We start from the raw sequence: 16647 nt of genomic DNA, 5'->3' as shown, positions 1-16647 counted from the left end.
GCGGATGGCGGATCGGAGAAGGGGGCGGAGCTTATGCCGGGCGAGCTGGAGGAGGGGCGGGGCTACACGTGCGGGGATGGCAGGGGGTGGTGATTGGAAGAGGGTGGAGGAACGGGGCTTGTGGGAGGAAGGGCGGGGTCTTGTCAGGGCCGCGCGCGCTGGCGGCGTGGTCTCCTAGGCAACGGCGCAGGCGGCCGTTGCTGGTTGGGCCGGGGCTCTGGTGGGCTCCAGCAGCCCCCCCCACCCACCCCCCCTGCGAGCGGCGGCGGCGGGTCTCGGTGCGCGCGCGGGTGGTGAGGCCGCGGTGAGGGCGAGGCGCGGTAGGGGTGAGACAGAACCGAGCTCCCGGCCTAGGGGCGGGGCGGGGCAGGAGGCTGCTGGGCGGGGGGTGGCCCCGTTCCTCCCCCCGGTCAGCCCTTTGCCCGCCCCGGCCGGAGCCGGGTGTGCGCGCCGCAGCCGGTCCCGCGCCGCTTGTTGCGGGGGCCGGTCCCCCCCCCCCTCCCCCCCCACACACCCGCGCGGGCAAAGCGCGAACAGAGGGGTCCTGCCCTGGTGCGCTGAGCGGCGCTGGCCTCTGCCCCGCTCCCTGCGCAGCGTGCGGGGCGGGTGCGTTGCCCTCTCCGAGCGGCTGCCGGTAAAATTCCTTGTTTTCACACGACTGTCTGAAAATTTTCCTGCTTAGTTTCTTCCTGACGATTAAGTTAACTGCTGTCATTTCTCTTCCCTTTTTCTCTTTAGCTAAGGGGAGGGCATGTCGGAGGGTGAAGGGCAGGTGTCTGGGAGTACATTTTTCTGTGTTTTATGTTCTTTGATAAAATTATAAAGTGTTATTTATGGAATGCTGCTAGAAAAAACGGCCTCGGTTTGAAACTGGGTAGGTATAAAGATCTCATTGAGGACTGTGTACTTCATGTCCACTTGTTTGCTTTAGCGGGATAGCAGATAAAGTTTTAAGCAGTTCAGAGATTGCTTGAGAATATGCTCACCTGGCATCTAAGACTTCTGAGTCTTCTGAAGCCCCTCTCTCCTTTGTGTCATCGCTCTGCATGTTTCCTGCCTACATGGACCAGTGGGCTTAAGCAAGAATATGGGATCTGCTTCTAAGACCTTGATAGTGTCTCCCTCCTTTGTGCCTGGGGCTGTCGCCTTTCACTGCCAGCACCATCAAGTTCCCCCAGCTATTGAGGTACACTGCTAGGACTCTTTCCATGAATTAGCCTGTAAGTGCTTTATTGAAACACACACACACACAATGCTGTCTTTCAAACAAACTGGCTTAATGTTTTGTCCGTATTATTTTTCCTCCCAAAAAATACTAGCTTCCTAGATTTTGGGCACTAACAGCATTTTTTCTGTGTCCTACATATCTTGCAATTGAGTGACCTTCTTAAAACAGTAACTTTTTTTCTTTCTCCTTTGGTGAAGTTAAAACCTTTGTTAACCCAGCCTTGCAGAAACCTGTCTGCTGCTGTAAAGGCTGGCACCCAGTCCCCACTGTTGGCATTTAAATAATCCTAATCTCATTTTAGAAATTTATACCTAATATTAAGCAATAGCACTATTATTCTGTTAAACAATAATATTTATAATAAAATAGCTGTTGCCACAATAGAGCAGCCCAGATGAAATCACTAAAAAAAAAAAAAAAAAGTGAAGGTCCCAACAGCAATGTTAATTCAGCAGCATTGCATAGAATCATAGAATATCAGGGTTGGAAGGGACCTCAGGAGGTCATCTAGTCCAACCCCCTGCTCAAAGCAGGACCAATCCCCATATGTAGTATATTCTGTACCTGTATTTTCTTGTTCAATATGTTCTTTGATTAATATTCATGTTTATATACTTCACCGTTAAATATGCCTGATGTGCGTAATGAGGATGAGTTAATGTTGGTGTTGAAAATTTGATGTTTCATGCTCTTAAAAATACATAAACATACAGTATAACTTCTGTGTTACATTAAGGTCACTATTGTAGGTTTTAGTAAAGTTAAGTTTTCAGTTTTCTAGAACATCAGTGAGTACCTTTATAGTATTTATGTTCTTTGCTCATTCTATCACCATCGGAGTGACTCTTTTTTTTTTTAATCATCAAACTATCACAAGTGACCAAGTCAGCTTTGTCATTGTACTTTACTATAGAATTTTCAACAGAAAGTATCTTTCCTCTTTGGCTACTCTTTCAGAATACAGACAAATCTCTTGTGCAGACAACAAAATGGCATGTTTTGGAGAACAGGATTCTGGTCAGGTTCATTTTGACAAAGTACAAGCTTTATGGTTGTATCCAGAAATGTAAAAAGCTTTTATTTTATCAAACAGAATCAAAAAGAGCTAGAAGAAAAATGAAAATTAAACAGTTATGGCAGTTCATTGACAAACTCCTATTTGTAAAAGAAATACTACCAATAGCAAATAAGTTAAACTACTTCAGTAGCAATTAAGACACATGCTGTTGAACATATAGCTACACAATATATTAGTAGAATTCCCGAAGCAGAGTTTTTCAGACACAGTACATCATAGAAATTATAAATCTGTTCTAAGTAGACTTTCTACTACATCCACTTCTTGCCATGCATACTTTAAGCTAATGTGGTGGGTAAAATAACGGTAATTTTCTTTTAAATGTGTTTAGAATAATTTAATATTTAAATATTCGATCTTGGTTTTCATATTGTAAGGTGTTTTTGAGCGAATGGGACTGAATAGTCTTTATCAGCTTTCCTTTCCTCTTTGTCCCAGCCTCCAGAAAGTTTCTTGGTAATCTGAATTCACCGACAGTGTCTGGAGCTGAGTTGTGTATAGTTCTGTTCTCTATACAGGGTGAAATTTTTTTTCCTCCTGAAAATTCTTTTGGCATCATGTATGTTTTATTAGAGTGCCACAGACATTCAGTGTCAATTATCACATGTTGAAATTTTTCCCTGATTGTAGCTTTCAAGGACTGCCAGTTCTTAATTTTCTATATACAGTATGTCCAAGCAGATGCTGTAAGAGAATTCACAACACAAGCGCCTTTTAGTCCCCCTACTGCTAAACAAAGACAGTTTCTGGGCCTAAGTAACAATTTGGCTTCCCTCTGACAAGTAGTAGTGTGTTTATATTGTCTGGCTACATCTCTGACTAATCCGTCATAATCAGTTTCTGTTTATAGTTAACTATTTCCTAATGTACAGTTCTTAATACCAACATAAATAACTCATTTCAGTTATGGTTTCAATTAATCATACTTTATTTACAGTTTTGGTTTCAATAACCTTACAGTAGGTGTGTGAAAAGGCAAATGTTGTTTTGCAAAATTACAACATGAAGATTTTATGATGTAAATTGTGATGACTGGCTGGACTTCTGATAGTTTAAAATATTATATAATTCTCATTGGTGAAGTTTAGTAAAAGATAATGAAGTGCTACAGTCTTGTTGGCATTTGTATCACTAGAACACTTTGACTAATGATTCATTGGCTAGCAATACTGACAAGGACATTGGCTACTTATAACACTGTCTATATAAGCACAGTCTACTTTTGTGTCAGGCTTCTTCCCAGTAATCAGCTTACACTCTGTTTACTTTCAGTATTAACCAAACCTGTCGTGACACTGCTTGTATAGGTCTTATTCATATTGTCCTTTTAAAAGCCTGAGGACTTCTGACCCACATGCCTACCTACTGTGCTAGACCTCTGGTATCGTAACCATTTTAAATAGAGATTTCCTTTTCCTTTCTTCTGAATCACAGGTGGTCTCTGTGCATAGAATCAGAATCATGGGATTGTTTGATAAGCTAGCAGGATGGCTTGGTCTGAAGAAGAAGGAGGTTCATGTTTTGTGCCTTGGGTTGGACAATAGTGGCAAAACAACTATCATTAATAAACTTAAACCTTCAAATGTAAGTAGCCTTAGTTCACTGCTATCTCTTTATTACCAAATGTTACTGCAAAGTTGATGGAGGAAAAAAAGTGGAGGTCTGTTTATAAGCTTAGAAAATATAATGTATAAAAATACCCCCCCCTCCAAAAAAAAAAAATAAAGCTTCAGTCTGTTTGCAAACCTCGCTTTATATATATGTGTATATACATATTTTTTAAAATAGTGTTTAAAAAAACAACCACCACCACCTACTAATATGCCTACTGTCTTCTCAGATCACAGGATAAAGAAGGGTTTATGATGGACGAGATTAAAAGTGGGCTGTGGAAACTGTTTTTATTTTTGAAGAAATAAATATTATCGTTTGAAACTTTAATGGTTTGGGACAAGTACAGTTTTACTGCAGCTAGCACTTGTCTGTAAACATCATTATGTTTGTCTTAGACTATTATTGATTAAAGATGGTGCTGCATAACTAGGAAATTAAGAATGAGAATGTAAAACTTTTTTATGGTGAATTCAGCATTGGTACTTTCTAAATTAATGGACTGTGACCATCAGATGTACTAATCCATTGATAAAAAGAGAGTATGAGTTCACCATCAATGTCTTGTGTAACTGATTGTGATGAAGGGTACATACTGCTCTTTGATATGAACTGAATGACTTATGGAGTGAGTGTACCATTGAAAACTGGAAACTCTTCCCTACCTTTTTATTTCCATGCATTCAAGGATTCCGATGGGTTATGTGTAGCCTTATGTAACCTTAACTGTCACGAAACATAATTGTTTATTTGTTAACATCGTATTATGTATTTAAATGAAGACTGATATCTTAAAGGAGGAGACTTTTTAGCAAAAACATGTCATATCAAGTTGCAATTTATAAAGGTACTGAGAGTCTAATGTTTCTTGCTCCAGTAATTTTGCTTCTGATAAAATGTAATTGGATCTATAAATGTAAACTAGATATCTATAAAATTACTTTTTAGCAGTGCGTAGATGCAAGCTGCCACAACCAGCACATTATTATTTTTCTGGCTTTGTTCTCAAAAGTGATGACCTTGGGATCGTATTATAACATTTGTTTTTATAATATGCCTCAAAACAGTGCAGTATCCAGAGGATGGATCAAGTCTTGAAGTTAGTGCTAAGATATGGCAATGATGGGCACAATAGAAAACCCTAAAATAGATAAGCTAATTATATGAGCAAAGCAAGTAGAAACTGTCTCCTCCTGTTTACTTCATCTGTCATATTATGGTCGTTATTTGTGAATGTATTGTAAAGTGAAAATATGCGATAACACTATTTTATTAATTTGTTAAAATGTAACAAACTTAATTAGATCAGCGTCCCTGAAAACTAATAATTCTGATAAATGAATTCGTTCACCTGACAAATTGCTCTGAACTGTCAGCTAATCATCAGAGTACAAAGCCAATGAATATATTTCAGGCTGAGCAGTCACCTTGCTGAGAGAGCTTGAAAGAAGCATTTAAAAAAACCTCCCTTTTTTACCTGCCAGCTACAGTTTTGTTCTCCACTGTTTAGTTATGAAATTCAAATAAGTCATCTGTAATTTCTAGTGTAAGATACCCTTGAAGGAAAGTTGTACCTTCTATGTTCAGTGCATAGTTGTGACCTCTTAATGATGGAAACTGTTGGCCAAACGACTTCTTGTGGTGTTGAAAATAACTTTTTTTTTTATATATATAATGGTTTTAAAGATCAATAAACTAAGCCAGTTTTAGTGTATATGTGGGGGAAAGCCAGTTGCTTGTAAACATCTTTTATAAATAAAGTTTTAGAGCCTCTTATTGTCTCAAATAGCTGGACTCTTTGCAACCCTTATTTTTTCTGAAAGATTCTGTCATATTGCACCAACTTTCCAGAAAAGTTGCACTGGTAACCAGGCTTTTTGTTGAGCCGTGGTGCTCTATTTTGTCCCAACCTTCCCTTCTTTGGTAAATGTGGTAATTTCTTTGAAGTGCTTTGGTAGTTGACTAAGAACTAGTGCAACATAAGAACCTAAAATTTCAAGCTACTGCTTCCCAACATAAATAGCTTGTGATAAGGAATATTGGGGCAATATGTCCTCTCTTTCTATTTAAAGGTGTTGAGGTATAATATACTTCTCTTTGGGTTGAAATTATGACCTCCAGAGGATAAAAATACTTGGATTCTTTGTACTCTGACCTCATTGGTAACTCTTCAACCCAGAAAGCTATCACTTTCGGTGATAGTATGTTACTTAGCTTTGGTCAGTACGTAATCTGTACATAAACTATAACTTAGTTTGTTGCAAAAGCAAAGGAATTCAGTATTAAGGCTGAAACGTCCTCACTCGTGAGCCTTGGTCATAGGTAATACAAGGTCTCGATTTTTTTGCTAGAAAATCCAAAACTTGGATCTTGAGAGAGAGGAAATCCTGGGAAAGTATGTTAAATACCTGCCATGTCCATCCATTCTGTGTTACTCAAATGTTTCCTGAATATTATATATTGCACCAAAATTTTGGGGAATATAAGTAATTTAGAAATGAAGTTACATTTCAGTAGCTGTTTCTAACTTAACATGAGTTTGTTGTAAAACATGAATTTTCTCTCTTTAAGGCTCAAACTCAAGACATAGTTCCAACAACAGGATTCAGTATAGAAAAATTCAAGACATCCAGGTAACACCACTTTTGTGTACACATAGAATCATAGAATATCAGAGTTGGAAGGGACCTCAGGAGGTCATCTAGTTCAACCCCCTGCTCAGAGCAGGACCAATCCCCAATTTTTCCCCCAGATCCCTAAATGGCCCCCTCAAGGATTGAACTCACAACCCTGGGTTTAGCAGGCCAATGCTCAAACCACTGAGCTGTCCCTTTCCCCCTCCCCAAATTAGTCTTTTTCTCTTTCAGCGTGATGTTATCAAATGTGATGATGTGTGGTGATGTAATGAAGTGTCATTTGAGTCACTCGTGTTGCTGTATCACAATATGTTGTATGTACTGGTGCTGCTCTCCAATGTGTGAAGAGGCCAATAATGTTTTGCGGTATCTCATGAGAGACTTGGCTTTGATTCCTGGTCTCACTTATAGAATCAGTAGGGCTGGCACTCTACCAATTCAGTGTGTGTAGTCTTTAGGCATGTCTCAAATCACTGAATATTAATCTGTACTAGGTTAAGAAGTATCACTGAGATACTTTGAACGGATCTCAGTCTTCTTTTTTTTAACTGAAAAATGGTGGCTGTAGCCTTGAAAATATGAAAGTTGCATTGTTTAAAGTCAGGAAAAGAGGGGGGACATCATCAGTTTCAAGAAGGATGGTAGATGGGCAATTGCCTCAACACACCCCACTTGTGTGTCTAAAAAAATATGGGAGAATAATGAAAAACCCCTAAATGTAACTTGACAGTATTTTGAAAAAGGTGTGCAGGCAGTCTTGAAAGTAATGTGGCCTATTGGTTGGGAGACCTGCAAGAAATTCATGAGTTTCTTGCTTGAACTTGGATGACTGGGATTGATGGGAGTAATATTTTTAATTGCTTTGGGTCACCTTATATCACCTACAAATCACAGCATCACAGTGCTTTGACCACTGCTAGGAGAGGACAGTATATATCCCTCTGTATTGCTGTCCTTTATCTGCTTTTTGAGTTGGTTAGCAGGGGAGGCAGAGTGGCAATCACATTTTCATACACAACAAGAATGTTTAAAATGCTTTCTTCAGCTCATGAAAGATTTATCTGAGGTTACTGTCAGAACCATTTTCCAGTATGCAAAGGGTTTGTCTACACAGGGACATTATTTTTAAATAAGGTAAGGTGTGGAATTTAAAGCACAATAGCTACTCCAGAATAGCTCCCTGTGTGGCGACTGGTATTCCGGAATAAGAGTGCTTTTTTTTTTTTCCAGTTTAGCCTAATCCACTTCCAGAGTGGATTAATCCAAATCAGAAAAAAGCACCCTTATTTTGGAATAAGTCTCCATATAGGGAGCTATTCTTGAGTAGATATTACAGAATAGTTTATTCTGTTTTATACTAGTGAGCAACCTGCAGCTTTGCCACTCGAGTTTCATGGTAAATATGAGAATATGTGTATTGTGCTGGGACAGTTGTGTGGATTTGTGCAGGTGGCGAATAAGGAGTGTCTGTTGCGGGGGAAGGAATGTGTATTTGAGGTTATTGTGTATGCTGATCGTGTTTTTGTGTCTGGGAGTTGTGCTGGGAGATGTGTGTTGATTTGTATAGGTGATAGTTGGGTGCATGGTTGTGGCATTTGGACCATCACTGCAGGCTCCCTCATACAACAAATGAAATTGTTGCATGCAAATTAGCTGTAAAGAGTGGTGGTTGAGTTATTTCTATCACAGTGGTCTAGAACACTTGGTATAGCATAGATTACTTCTGGGAAAATTTTACGCATCTGCTGATGTGCAAAATTCGTGTGTCCCACATACATTTTATTTTTTCCTGCAGAAAATACATTTCTGCCCAAGAAGGACTGCAGTTCCACCTTTTGCCCACAAGAGGCCGCTGTGGTGCCAGAACAACCAGCCACATGAATGCAGCTGGCTGTTCTGGCACCATAGCTGCCTCTGGTGGGAACAAGGTGGAACTGCAGCACTTCTTGGGCAGAATATATTTTCTGGGGGGGAGGGAGTTTTGTATTAATATGCCTAGTAAGGAATCTGTCCCCAAAAAAAATAAAAAAAATAAAAATCTTTGGTCTGTATTGTTACGTACTTGGTGACAGAAATAAATTACCAAAATAAATGAAATCTGCATGGTTTATTTGTCAAAACAACACAATATAAATATACAGAATTTTAAAATATTGTGCACATAATTATTTGGTGCAGAATTTCCCCAGGAGTAATATATGCATGCCTTACTGTAGCTATACACTCTGTATATGTAAAAGTCAAAATGGCTGAGAACTTAAATACTGAACTGTAACAGAATGAGATCCAGTGATGATTCAGCCTCATGATATTCTGAACAAAAAAAGCTCTCAGCCATGCTTGTAGCTGTTTCCATCACCTTACACTGATTCAACAGACCTGTTAGGCTTCAGAATGACACACACGGACAATTCCTGGAATCTCATTATATAGATAGGTTCTTAAACCGTGCTCATCACCATAGTACCCGAGTTCCTTCCAGCAGTGCATTAAGCAATGTGACCGCACATCAGTCATGTAGTGTGTGTTCTCTCATCCTCTCCCAGGTGGAGAAGTGTGTGCAGCGGAGTGTCTTGTTTTGGTAGGGCTTTAGGGTTATTGTTTTGTTTTGGGATTTTTGCTTGAATATATGTGGTGGTGGTGGTTTGTTGTTATGTATGAGAAGGCAAGCACAAAGAAATGCACTTTGTACTTAGAGTGAAAGGTGCTGAGGTTTGTGATGGTCCTTAGTTTATGAAGGATTTCATTCCAGTTTCAGACTGGCCCCTGAGAAAGTTGTCTGCCACACAGACAAGCTTTATTTACTCTTATTGTAGAAAGTTCCCTTGTGCCAGAGGAGCTTAGTTGTTGACCACAGTCAAGTGTAGAGAGCAGAGGACAGCTTTGATGTATTTATGGTGATCTGTGTTGCTGAGAAATGCACTTACTAATCAAAGTTTCCTAAGTGCTGAAGGCTTCATGCCCTAGTGTATCACTATCACATTGTTGTAGTATGGCTGAGAAGTGATGAAGGCATGAATAACAGAGGCCAAATAATCATTCACCAGGATACGTTGAAGTCTCCTAATCAACTGAAGCTGATAGAAAACATTCATCACAAATACTGTTATGTGAGAGCTTAGCATCAGCAAGGAAACCAAGAGTTCTTCCAAACCACAGACCAAATTAATGAGTGGATGGAGTGCTGCTGTCCTTTAGCAGGCTTTGGAATTTATTGGAGTATGAGAGTCTTTTTGGTCAAATCAGGACTACTGGTCTATCATGTTGCCTGTGAGCTGGAAGGTCTGTGACCACTGCTTTAAAGAGGCCATGGCCCATCCAGTAGAGTGGCTGGGTTGTGATGACTTCTGTCTTGACATACAGGCCCCAGCTCAGGTCCAAGTAAACCAGCTGCTTGGATTAGACCTGAGATGACCTGTGAAACTCCTAGGAAGGCAAGTGAGGTGATGAGTTTTGGGGCTTCTGCCTTGTAGCCTTGTTGATGTCAAATGATTAGTAGTCTGGGGGTGTTTCAACAAGGTATCTGAGCTCCTTTATGAATCCTTGAATCTGTAGTGGCCTGTAAACTAGCATAAAATCTGTTAGTTTTGGCTCTGGTTTCTAGCATCATGTCTATGAATTTGAATAAAGTTGTCTTTCTTGAGGGACCTCTGCATTTGAGGTTTGCAGAGAAGATTAATACAGTGCTGCCTGCCTTCTTGTCTTGTTCTGTGACATACTGATTATCCTGGAGGAATGGGGTGGACGAGCACAGGGCTCCTGGTGTCATCCAGATAGGTCTCAGTGATGCAGCTTTTTTCAGGTGCTTCATCGCTGACATGGTCACATGTTTTGGGTTTGTTTGTTTGTTCTTTGCTATGGCAGATCTTGCAATAATCAGCATCATAGAATATCAGGGTTGGAAGGGACCTCAGGAGGTCTAGTCCAACCCTGTGCTCAAAGCAGGACCAATCCCCAACTAAATCATCCCAGCCAGGGCTTTGTCAAGCCTGACCTTAAAAACTTCGAAGGAGGGAGATTCCACCACCTCCCTAGGTAACGCATTCCAGTGTTTCACCACCCTCCTAGTGAAAAAGTTTTTCCTAATATCCAACCTAAACCTCCCCCACTGCAACTTGAGACCATTATTCCTCGTTCTGTCATCAGCTACCACTGAGAACAGTCTAGATCCATCCTCTTTGGAACCCCCTTTCAGGTAGTTGAAAGCAGCTATCAAATCCCCCCTCGTTCTTCTCTTCTGCAGACTAAACAATCCCACTTCCCTCAGCCTCTCCTCATAAGTCATGTGTTCCAGTCCCCTGATCATTTTTGTTGCCCTCCGCTGGACGTCTTCCAATTTTTCCACATCCTTCATGTAGTGTGGAGCCCAAAACTGGACACAATACTCCAGATGAGGCCTCACCAATGTCAAATGGAGGGGAACGATCACGTCCCTTGATCTGCTGGCAGTGCCCCTACTTATACATCCCAAAATGCCATTGGCCTTCTTGGCAACAACGGCACACTGACTCATATCCAGCTTCTCGTCCACTGTAATCCCTAGGTCCTTTTCTGCAGAACTGCTGCCAGCCATTCGGTCACTAGTCTGTAGTGGTGCATGGGATTCTTCCGTCTTAAGTGCAGGACTCTGCACTTGTCCTTGTTGAACCTCATCAGCTTTCTTTTGGCCCAGTCCTCTAATTTGTCTAGGTCCCTCTGTATCCTATCCCTACCCTCCAGCGTATCTACCTCTCCTCCCAGTTTAGTGTTGTCTGCAAACTTGCTGAGGGTGCAATCCACACCATCCTCCAGATCATTAATGAAGTTATTGAACAAAACTGGCCCGAGGACCGACCCTTGGGGCACTCCACTTGATACCAGCTGCCAACTAGACATGGAGCCATTGATCACTACCCGTTGAGCCCGACAATCTAGGCAGCTTTCTATCCACCTTATAGTCCATTCATCCAGCCCATACTTCTTTAACTTGCTGGCAAGAATACACGGTGGGAGACCGTGTCAAAAGCTTTGCTAAAGTCAAGGAACAACACGTCCACTGCTTTCCCGTCATCCACAGAGCCAGTTATCTCGTCATAGAAGGCAATTAGATTAGTCAGGCATGACTTGCCCTTGGTAAATCCATGCTAATTGTTCCTGATCACTTTCCTCTCCTCTAAGCGCTTCAGAATTGATTCCTTGAGGACCTGCTCCATGATTTTTCCAGGGACTGAGGTCAGTTTTAGTTTGTGTGGTTTGTGTTGTCTGCTTTTTACCTGTTCCTAGATAATGATCCTGTGCAGTGTATGGGTGATAGATGTCTGGAATCTAGCTTCTTATGTCTGCTCTTCTGTTTTCCTGGGCTGTTCCTCCAAATTTGAACAGTGACAAGTGAAGTGGATTATGTCATGGGATGGTCCAAGTTAAGGAACAGTTGTCTTGTTTGCTAGATGCTAGAGGAAAGGCAGATCTGTTGTATATCTTTTTGGTGCAGCAACCTGCTTGAGTCCTTGGAATGGGTGGAGCTGGAGCAATGTGTTCCTGGAGTAGTGGTGGGTGTGCTGGAAATGTGGTGGCATAACAACAATGGAAATATTATTGACACTATCATTACTAGGTAGGCTTGAGCCCCACAAGAGAAAACGTCAATGTGATCAGATATCCATTTTCTCGAAATACATTGTCAGTGTTGTGACACCCCCTGTTGCTTTTACTTGCTTTGGGAGGGAGATGGTACTTCCCATTTAATCATACAGTATCATGTCTGAGTAAGTTATGTAGTGGCCTTCTGACCAGCAGGTAGTGGTGAAGGTGAAGAAGCAGGGCTGGGGCTCAGGGATCCTTCTTTGTAAGAGGAGAGCCTTGTTCATGGGGGTGGTTCCTGTGCTGAGGGGCTGGGAGAGCATTCAGAGCTGCACTTTCCCCTTTTAGAAAACCTTCATTTCTATTTCCAAATTTTCAAGAAGTAAAAAGTGACCAGAGGTCCCTCTCCTGCTGCTTCCTGTGGTGCTGGCCATGTGTGGGACTTGCTGGAGCTGGTCCCTGCTACTGCTACTGTGTCCTCCTGCAGAGTGGGAGGAAAGAGTGGTCAGAGAAGTTAGAGACCTGGCTCCTTCCAGGGCCCTAAGGAACCTGGTCAGTTTCCCTCTGTAGACAATCCCGAATACTGAACTTAATACAAATACAAATAATGTCAGTAGGCTAGCTTTGCCCACTTTTTACTTAGTTTCATTTATATGGATGATACTTATTTGATTCCACAAGTTGATCAAAATGTTGTTTTGTAACTCTTTCATAAGTGGACTTACGGTTGTGCTTAGTGTTTGGGTTAAATGTTGAAGCTACAGTAGATCACTTAACTGCTTGGGGAAACCCAATAGTACTCAAGTTTTGAGCAAATTGAAATATTACCTTGTAAGAATTCTTTCTTGAAGGATAGTTCTTCCCACTGAAGCCAATGAAAGCCATCTGTGCATATTAAAGGCATGCCATGAAATTTAAAAATCACATTTCCATCTGAATTTTATTTACCTACTATTATACCATTGCTGTAATTGATTGATATACAGAAAACACACTTCACTCCCCATTTTTTCAGGTTGTTTACTTTTTGTATTTGACACTACTGTGTGTAGTCAGTTTCCCTATTTTTTTGGGGGGGGGGGTCTTTCACACAGCAGAAGGGGAAAGAGAAAACCTTTTTTTAATGGGAAATTGATTGTACAATCACAAAAACTGGCAGGAAGGCTTTGGGGTTTGGTGTCATATCAGAAGTTTTTATTTTGATTTTTTTTTTAATTTACTATGTTTTAAGTTGATTGTCCATTTAAAAGTGTTAAAATGAGGAAAATATATATTTTTTTGTTCTATGGGATCTGTACCTCACTCTTTCTTCCTTTTCAGTTTGTCTTTCACAGTGTTTGACATGTCAGGTCAAGGCAGATACAGAAACCTGTGGGAACATTACTACAAGTGAGTAATTTTTTTTATTTTAAAACATTGCTGTTAATAGTAGCTAAATATATTTTTTAAAATCTAGACAGATATAACATGTTATAAGAGCTGGGAGTTGATGATGATTATAGACAAATTTGGACTGGAAATAAGGTGCACATTTTTAAGTGAGGGTATTTAACCATTGGCACAACAATCGTTGTGGTGGATTCTTCATAACCAGAAAAATTTAAATCAAGATTTGATATTTCTCTCGAAGGTATGCTCTAGTTCAAACAGGAATTAATTCACGGAAGGCCTATAGCCTTTGTTATACAGGAGGTTGAACTAGATGATCACAATGGTCCCATATGGTTTTATAATATACGAAAATTAGAAAGTGTGGTTTTACCAGCCTCTTTGATTATTATTAGTCCTAAAATCTATAATGATGGCTTTATAAGCAGCTTAGATGAGTCATGAAAGAGTGTGGTTCTTATGCTACTACTGTTACTAAGAATATTGTTCTTAAACAAAGGTTTAAGCAACATCCCACTTCTAAACTAATTGGCTTGGAGTTATCCAGTGCTTTATAATGGTTATGGTAGTCTCATTAAGTATTCTTGTACTGAGACATCAACTTTGTGTTAGGTCTAGCTGTGTGTTTCTAATTAAACCATAATACTTCCTGCAGGTTTATACTGGATTGTTAGTATAAATAATTCAAAACACATCTCACTTAGAACAATAAAACATGGGATGGGGAGCATGTGGAGATAGAAAATAAGGAGATGTATGAACAGTTGGTAACAAGCATATTTATGGGGATTGGTTGTTAGTTCACTGAGGGCAGTGTAGAAAAGGAGAGATTTGAACACTTTATAAAAAAAAAAGTTGGGGAATCGGAGGTTAGAGGTTGGATATCTTATCGTTTTCCTGACATTCATATCCACTTTATGGGGCATGGATGAACATAAAAGATGCTGATTTACTGCTGTTTTTATAGACAATCGTAATGCAAAGTTTCAAAGAAAGAGGCATCTATGTAATTATCAGGGTACTAACAAATTTTATGCCTTTTATCCTATATGTTGTGGCAAAAATCAAATAAATGTGCTTAATAAAATTGTGCTGTTTGTTTTGGCATATGCCCTATCCTTTAGATTTTTCCATTTTATTTCTTGCTGATACTAAAATTTAAAACTCTCTTTTAGTGATTTCTATCTTCTAAACTACTCTCAGTTGTTATCATTCATGTGAATATGAAGGCCAATAGTGAGCATGACAAAAGTAACCTGAATTCTCCATTTTGAATGCTTGAATTTTGATGTGTTTATTATGTGATAAACTTTGCTGTAATATTCTTTATTTTTCCTCTTCCTCCTTTTTTTTAAAATTGGAGATTAAAATAGAGGGCTTTTCCTACAAAAATTAATTGGCAGTTTGAGAAATTGTCAGGTAGATGGGTATTTTGTAAATTTGCATTAGGGCTGGGATTTTCAAAGCAGCCTAAGGGTGTTAGGTGCAGGATTTGGATGGAATTTGGATGCCAAATTCCCAGAAGCTGCTTTGAAAATTCCAGTCAAAGTCTGTGATAGGACATCACTGTATTAAAAACTGGCATTGAGGTGATCCTCCTATGTGGCAGAAAATCAGTGTGCGCGCAACTGGTTAGTTTTCATTTGTATCATGTCCACAGTTTAAGAGTATAGTTTCTTAGCAGTAACACTGACACTACAGTGCCCCCTAATATCAATATCCTCCCTATCCACTGCAGTTTTTATCTATGAGATTTAATTCCAGTTAAAAGTAGCATACAGAAAAGCAATATAATAAACTAATAAAGATAAGCAAGACTGCAAGTACAGAAAAATGGCTAAATTAATCTATAGGTCTGATCTAGAACCTGTGCACATAAGTAGGTACTTCCAAGTACTTGACACTTGCACTTTTTTCATATCTGGCTTACACCTTTCTCTTCAAGGGTACATAAACAACTTGAAATCTGATTTAATGATGCATGTGGTATCTTGACTCTTGAGTATTGTCCCTTTTACTGATTGGCTTGGTTTTTTTGTATGTGTCTGTAAGACCTAGGAGAATCTTGTTTCTTTGTAAGTAAATATATGCTATAATTGTAACTTCACTATAGTACTGTTGTACAAACCTGCTGTTAACACTTTATTTGAGTAGTTTTAGATATGCTGGAACATTCACAACAAATATTAAGCATTTGCTTACAGTTTATTTAGATTTTTATACAATACACACCAATAAATGTGGGCCTAGTCATGCAATCTTAACTTGGCCAAATTTCCCACTCTCTTTGATTGCAGTGGTAGGCGATCATGAATTGCAAGATTGGGTTGTATTGTGGAGATGAGAGGGAAGAACATACTGGTAGCTGACCTTCAAGGAAGATTAGGATGCAGAGAAAAAGATTACAAAAATTTAAATAAAATGCAAAACTATGTATGGGGTTTCTTGTATACAGTTCAGAAAATCCATTGATATACTGTTATAAACATTTTCAATTTTCCCTTTATTAGAAAGAAAAAAATAACTCTCAATATTAAGTCTACAAAGTCACTAGTTGAATTGGCTATGCATACTGAAAGTGTTTCTGCATTCTTCAAGATACTAGTGGTTTAGACCAGAGGTTCTCAAACTGTGGTCCGTGGACCACCAGTGGTCCACAAGCTCCGTTCAGGTGGTCCCCTGGTAGTTCCCTCTAAGGTGAGCGCCTGGGCAGCCACACACAAGAGAATGAAGGGCCATCCACCTAATTAGTGGAGCTGCGCAGGCGTGGCTCCACTAATTAGGTGCCTAGACCCTGGAGAAGATGCACGTGTGAGGTGGTGGCCTTGGGGATGGGGGGGGTATGTGGAGGGGGCAGTGGGGTGAGAAGAGGGGGAGTTTGGGATGTGCAGGGCTGTGGCTGCCAGAGAAAGAGGCGACTTTCCCAGCTCCAGGGCTGCGGCTGCCAGTGAGAGACCCCCCCCTCCTTCCCAGCCTCAGGTCTGTGGCAGCTGTGGCAGGGGAGAGACCCCCCCCCTCCTTCCCAGCCCCAGCTCGGTGGCTGCTACGGCGGTGGGGGAGAGGGCACGTCCATTGAATTAGAAAGGTAAAACTACTGATACTAAAATGAGTTGTGTGCTTTTATTTGTAAAACAAAAAAAGTTTAA

At 40.3% G+C, this 16647-nt stretch overlaps 1 protein-coding gene across 5 annotated transcripts in view; it reads left to right on the top strand.

Annotated features, from left to right (window-relative positions):
- The first annotated feature begins 266 nt into the window (after positions 1-266).
- ARL6 (ARF like GTPase 6) overlaps positions 267-16647 on the top strand; it is a 35844-nt gene continuing 19463 nt past the window's right edge. The window contains exons 1-5 of one of the 5 annotated variants that reach the window (XM_074946946.1): positions 267-304; positions 1071-1186; positions 3741-3890; positions 6489-6550; positions 13433-13501. In XM_074946946.1, the coding sequence (XP_074803047.1) occupies positions 1088-1186; positions 3741-3890; positions 6489-6550; positions 13433-13501 (380 nt within the window). In that variant the 5' untranslated portion in view covers positions 267-304; positions 1071-1087. Of the gene's footprint in view, positions 305-523; positions 635-1070; positions 1221-3740; positions 3891-6488; positions 6551-13432; positions 13502-16647 lie in introns of those variants that run through there. The other 4 variants (XM_074946960.1, XM_074946968.1, XM_074946941.1 and 1 more) reach the window with 4 other exon arrangements.

The sequence above is a fragment of the Natator depressus genome, chromosome 1, assembly GCF_965152275.1.
Source record: "Natator depressus isolate rNatDep1 chromosome 1, rNatDep2.hap1, whole genome shotgun sequence".
Lineage (NCBI taxonomy): Eukaryota > Metazoa > Chordata > Testudines > Cheloniidae > Natator > Natator depressus.
This window is presented reverse-complemented; position numbering and strand designations above follow the sequence as displayed.